The following is a 6150-nucleotide window of genomic DNA, read 5'->3' as shown; positions in this document are numbered from 1 at the left end:
ATTATAATGAAAATAAATGTGTTTTGAAACTAGTTGATTTTTTTTTCTTATCCACAATTATCTATAATACATTTTATTGTTTATATTTTATTAATATTATTGTCAACGACAGAGTATTTAATCACTAGTTGTTTCCACACGATGGCAGTAGAGCAACACCAAAGAAGAAGAAGATTGAATGGCTCTGACGTGAACCAATCAGAGAGCATCTTCTTCCCCAGCAACCAATGGGAACGCTCTGTGTGAGCGCGCGGCGGATACACGGTTTGTTGTGGTTTTTGTGTGGCAGAGAAACCTGTGAGTTTAGCGACAAAAACGTGTTGTTTTGACCGTTTTAACGTTTTATAATCCACCCGAAATGAGTCTGTCTTTAAGGTAAACCTCTCTATCTCAAGTACTTCTAGTTTATTTGTTCACTACTGGTCATAGTAATGTACGTAAAGCCAACATTAGCTATTCCTTGCTAGCTAGTGTTAGCATGTGTGGCTTTAATATCAGTGTTTGAAAAGCTAAGTCTAAGCTAGTTTACAGTTTAACGTTTACTAACTTTAATGTTTCCAACAAGCTAGCTTATTTAGCTGACTCATTTCCTCCTTACGGTTTAGTTTAACGTTAATTCACACCACTTGAATCGCTTAATATTACACATTCATTACCAATATGTGGTAATGATGCTCCATTTGATTTATAGAGCGCTTTTTGCGAACCCCAAAGACACTGTTACACGGTCAAAACTAATGAAGACATCGTTAAAACAACACACATTTAAAACATATAAAACACAGCGTTAACTACAGACTCAAAGCACTTCTGAAAAGGTGATTTAAATGTGGTGCAGTCAGTGTTTTGGGAGTGTTTGAATGAAAGGTGTTTTCGCTTCATCAAATGTTGGCAATTCACACTGGTGAAAGAAACACTATGTACTGTTGTTAAGTACACATTGTATGTACTTGTACTTCACTTGAGTATTTACATGTTATGCTACAAGGAGGATAAGATTGTTTTTATGTTTGCCCTACATTTGTCTGACATTACATTAGCTACCTTTCTTATTAAAGTCCCTTTCCTGTACAACTCGAGAACAAGTCTCTTCCTTCTTACGATAAATAAAAAAGCCTCGAGGGATCGATAGTAACTTGAAACATGATTGTAATGTGTTGACATCTCTCGGTACAGTCAGTGCTTCAACTCCTACTATGAAGTTAGGTTTTGACAGACTTTACTTCAGTGGAGGGTTTTTACCGTCAGTAAATGATATAAATGATACATTACATTCACCACGGCACATGTTTTTCAGGTAAAAAGAGTTCCTCCTCGTGGAACTACTTCAAACTTATAAGTCCAAAGGAAGTGAAATGCAAGCTCTGCGAAAGACGTTGGTCGCAGCTCAACCTCAGCAATGCGTTTTGAGTGCATCCATTTGAAGATGCGCGCACAATTTATGTATTGCAATGCTATTATTAATAATAGCATTGCAATAAATAAATTGCTATAATAATATTTATTATGGGGGGGGGGGTCGGTCGAATAATCGATTATTATTCGCCAGGGCTGCCGAATAATCGATTTTGATCATGGTCAGTTTCTGGCAACCCTAGTTCAAACCCCGCTGCAGTCAGCATGTCGTTGTGTCCCTGAGACGCTTCGCCCAAAGCGCTCCTGTGGGGATCGCCCTCAGTGTTGGATAAAAGCGTCTAAAAGTGACATGTGATGTAATTATTCCTGTGTCACTCCGACATGTCTCCTCCCAGGACCGATGTGGCTGCGGACAAAACAAAACGCAAGAAGAGGAGAGAGCTGAGCGAGGATCAGAAGCATGAGATCAAAGAAGCGTTCGAGCTGTTCGACACCGACAAAGACAAAGAAATCGACTATCACGAGCTCAAGGTAAGCCAGGACCGATAAGACGGATCAGCGAGGCACTACAACGTTGTAATATAGTGAAATATGTTGTTGATAAAATGTCTCAACACCTAAATATCGTTCTGCATTATTAAGTAGAGGACACTAGACCTTTGCCCTCATGCTTTAGCCCTTGTGTTGTTCGGACGCTGTCACCGTTCATGGTGTTCGCGGGTTAGGGTTAGACGGGTACACTTTGACCCGTGATTGATCTCAGTCCAAAACACACCAAACAAAGACTATCAATCAATATTGATTTAACTACATCATAACTAACTTGTTACGCTTTCAGAACCGTACGATCCTGTTGTCATTTAGTGTTATGGCCCGAAACACATCACACACACACGTGCATGTAGGGCTGTGCCGTTAATCGTATTTTAATCGCAATTACGATTTTGGCCGGCGTCAATTACGAAAACAACATAATGGAAAAACCGATTATTTAGCTTTGCTAAGTTGTGATTTATTTTAGTCTCGTTTATTTTTATTTATCATATTTATATGTTTAGAAGCTGGAAGTGCGCTCCAAAATATTTGTTGATCTTGTTTATTGGTATTTATTATTTTGATATTATTTATTTAAATGTGTCGTTTATTTTAGTAAATTTAGTAATTCTACGTTCAGGGAATCAACAGTTCAAAGATGCTGTTCAAATGATCATTTGTTTTAAAGTTCAGTTAATGGATGTTTTCAAAGTCAATGAATAATCGTATTTAATAATCGTGATATTAATTGTTGACCAAAATAATCGTGATTATGAGTTTTGCCATAATCGAGCAGCCCTACGTGCAAGTGTGAGTTCAGGTTCAAGTGTTAGTGCATATTCTGTGAGAAAGGTGGAGTTCCCGTGGGGGGGGGGAGACCAGGTGCATGTTGGGAAAGATTATTGTTACAGTGGATGAAGGGGAGGGGGGGGGGGTCTAAAATCAAAGATGAATCATGATTGGGCCACATTTGACCTCGAGTCACCCAAAACAATTCTGCTGGCTCTCCCCAGACCCCAACACCAAATGATACTCTCTTTATAAGACCTTCAGACTTGGCTCAAATGATCAAAATGTGTTTTGTAGTGTTTATAAAGCCTCAGTGGAGGATATCATGAAGCCTCGTTCGATACAAAAAACTAGAGCGTGATTATTATATCATTTGAACTTGAAACGGGTCACGGAGACCCCAACGCAACATAAGGGTTAAGGCAGTTTACAGCTCAAGACCCTGAGTCACATCCTAAAGAAGATGAACACCAGGATATTAGATATCTGTAAAGTTGTAACTGTTGATATACCGTATAACCCCAACAGGTGGCGATGCGTGCGCTCGGTTTTGAGGTGAAGAAAGTCGATGTTTTGAAGATCCTTAAAGATTACGACAGAGAGGGGAACGGGAAGATAACTTTGGAGGATTTCAATGAAGTCGGTGAGTTTGAGTTTACAGCCAGACACTCTTTTAACCCTGTGTGTGTGTGTGTGTGTGTGTGTGTGTGTGTGTGTGTGTGTGGTGTGTGTGTGTGTGTGTGTGTGTGTGTGTGTGTGTGTGTGTGTGTGTGTTAGCATTACTATACTTGTGGGGACCTACATCTGTTTACACAGTCACGTGTGGGGACTCGCCTCCCTTATGGGGACAAATTGGAGGTCCCCATGAGGGGAATCATTAATTTTAGGGTGAAGACTTGGTTAGGGTTAGGCATGTGTTGGTTATGGTTAAGGTTAGGATAAGTCTCCAGGAAATGCATGTAAGTCAATGTAATGTCCCCTGAAGTGATGTATACATGGTATGTGTGTGTGTGTTTTCCGCAGTGACCGACCGGATCCTGGAGCGAGACCCGAAAGAGGAGGTCCTGAAAGCCTTCAAGCTGTTCGATGATGACGAGTCGGGGAAGATCAGCCTGAGGAACCTGAGAAGAGTCGCTCGAGAACTCGGAGAGAACATCAGCGACGATGAGCTGCGAGGCATGATCGACGAGTTTGACGGGGACGGAGACGGAGAGAGTACGTAAACATTACCGAGCTCTTAAAGGTCCCCTCTTCTTCGTGTCTCTTCTACATCAACATGTGTCCCCTCTTCTTCATGTCTCTTCTACATCAACATGTGTCCCCTCTTCTTCATGTCTCTTCTACATCAACATGTGTCCCCTCTTCTTCATGTCTCTTCTACATCAACATGTGTCCCCTCTTCTTCACGTCTCTTCTTCATCAACATGTGTCCCCTCTTCTTCATGTCTCTTCTACATCAACATGTGTCCCCTCTTCTTCATGTCTCTTCTACATCAACATGTGTCCCCTCTTCTCATTCTCTTCTTCATCAACATGTGTCCCCTCTTCTTCATGTCTCTTCTACATCAACATGTGTCCCCTCTTCTTCATGTCTCTTCTACATCAACATGTGTCCCCTCTTCTTCATGTCTCTTCTACATCAACATGTGTCCCTCTTCTTCACGTCTCTTCTTCATCAACATGTGTCCCTCTTCTTCATGTCTCTTCTACATCAACATGTGTCCCCTCTTCTTCATGTCTCTTCTACATCAACATGTGTCCCCTCTTCTTCATGTCTCTTCTACATCAACATGTGTCCCCTCTTCTTCTCTGTCTCTTCTCCATCAACATTGTCCCCTCTTCTTCATGTCTCTTCTACATCAACATGTGTCCCCTCTTCTTCATGTCTCTTCTACATCAACATGTGTCCCCTCTTCTTCACGTCTCTTCTTCATCAACATGTGTCCCCTCTTCTTCATGTCTCTTCTACATCAACATGTGTCCCCCTCTTCTTCATGTCTCTTCTACATCAACATGTGTCCCCTCTTCTTCACGTCTCTTCTTCATCAACATGTGTCCCCTCTTCTTCATGTCTCTTTCTAATCACATGTGTCCCCTCTTCTTCATGTCTCTTCTACACATCAACATGTGTCCCCTCTTCTTCATGTCTCTTCTACATCAACATGTGTCCCCTCTTCTTCACGTCTCTTCTTCATCAACATGTGTCCCCTCTTCTTCATGTCTCTTCTACATCAACATGTGTCCCCTCTTCTTCATGTCTCTTCTACATCAACATGTGTCCCCTCTTCTTCATGTCTCTTCTACATCAACATGTGTCCCCTCTTCTTCATGTCTCTTCTACATCAACATGTGTCCCCTCTTCTTCTTCATGTCTCTTCTACATCAACATGTGTCCCCTCTTCTTCATGTCTCTTCTACATCAACATGTGTCCCCTCTTCTTCATGTCTCTTCTACATCAACATGTGTCCTCCTCTTCTTCATGTCTCTTCTACATCAACATGTGTCCCCTCTTCTCCATGTCTCTTCTACATCAACATGTGTCCCCTCTTCTTCATGTCTCTTCTACATCAACATGTGTCCCCTCTTCTTCATTCTCTTCTACATCAACATGTGTCCCCTCTTCTTCTTCATGTCTCTTCTACATCAACATGTGTCCCCTCTTCTTCATGTCTCTTCTTACATCAACATGTGTCCCCTCTTCTTCATGTCTCTTCTACATCAACATGTGTCCCCTCTTCTTCATGTCTCTTCTACATCAACATGTGTCCCCTCTTCCTCATGTCTCTTCTACATCAACATGTGTCCCTCTTCTCCATGTCTCTTCTACATCAACATGTGTCCCCCTTTTCTTCATGTCTCTTCTACATCAACATGTGTCCCCTCTTCTTCATGTCTCTTCTTCATCAACATGTGTCCCCTCTTCTTCATGTCTCTTCTACATCAACATGTGTCCCCTCTTCTTCATGTCTCTTCTACATCAACATGTGTCCCCTCTTCTCATGTCTCTTCTACATCAACATGTGTCCCCTCTTCTTCATGTCTCTTCTACATCAACACGTGTCCCCTCTTCTTCATGTCTCTTCTACATCAACACGTGTCCCCTCTTCTTCATGTCTCTTCTTCATCAACATGTGTCCCCTCTTCTTCATGTCTCTTCTACATCACATGTGTCCCCTCTTCTCATGTCTCTTCTACTCAACATGTGTCCCCTCTTCTTCATGTCTCTTCTACATCAACATGTGTCCCCTCTTCTTCATGTCTCTTCTACATCAACATGTGTCCCCTCTTCTTCATGTCTCTTCTACATCAACATGTGTCCCCTCTTCTTCATGTCTCTTCTTCATCAACATGTGTCCCCTCTTCTTCATTCTTCTTCATGTCTCTCTACATCAACATGTGTCCCCTCTTCTTCATGTCTCTTCTTCATCAACATGTGTCCCCTCTTCTTCATGTCTCTTCTACATCACATG

General features: G+C 41.7%; 1 protein-coding gene across 1 annotated transcript; it reads left to right on the top strand.

The window, feature by feature from the left end:
* Positions 1–231: 231 nt before the first annotated feature.
* On the top strand, positions 232–3894 carry cetn3 (centrin 3; the record flags this gene model as incomplete). The annotated part of the gene is given in 4 exon segments (XM_034199921.1): positions 232–375; positions 1752–1887; positions 3208–3322; positions 3703–3894. Coding segments are annotated over 4 exon segments (460 nt in total), but the record flags the coding sequence as incomplete, so codon positions are not given.
* Between the last annotated feature and the right edge of the window lie 2256 nt (positions 3895–6150).

Source organism: Gymnodraco acuticeps, unplaced genomic scaffold (genome assembly GCF_902827175.1).
Source record: "Gymnodraco acuticeps unplaced genomic scaffold, fGymAcu1.1, whole genome shotgun sequence".
Lineage (NCBI taxonomy): Eukaryota > Metazoa > Chordata > Actinopteri > Perciformes > Bathydraconidae > Gymnodraco > Gymnodraco acuticeps.
The sequence above is the reverse complement of the archived record's forward strand: the minus strand, read 5'-3'. Positions and strand labels throughout refer to the sequence as shown.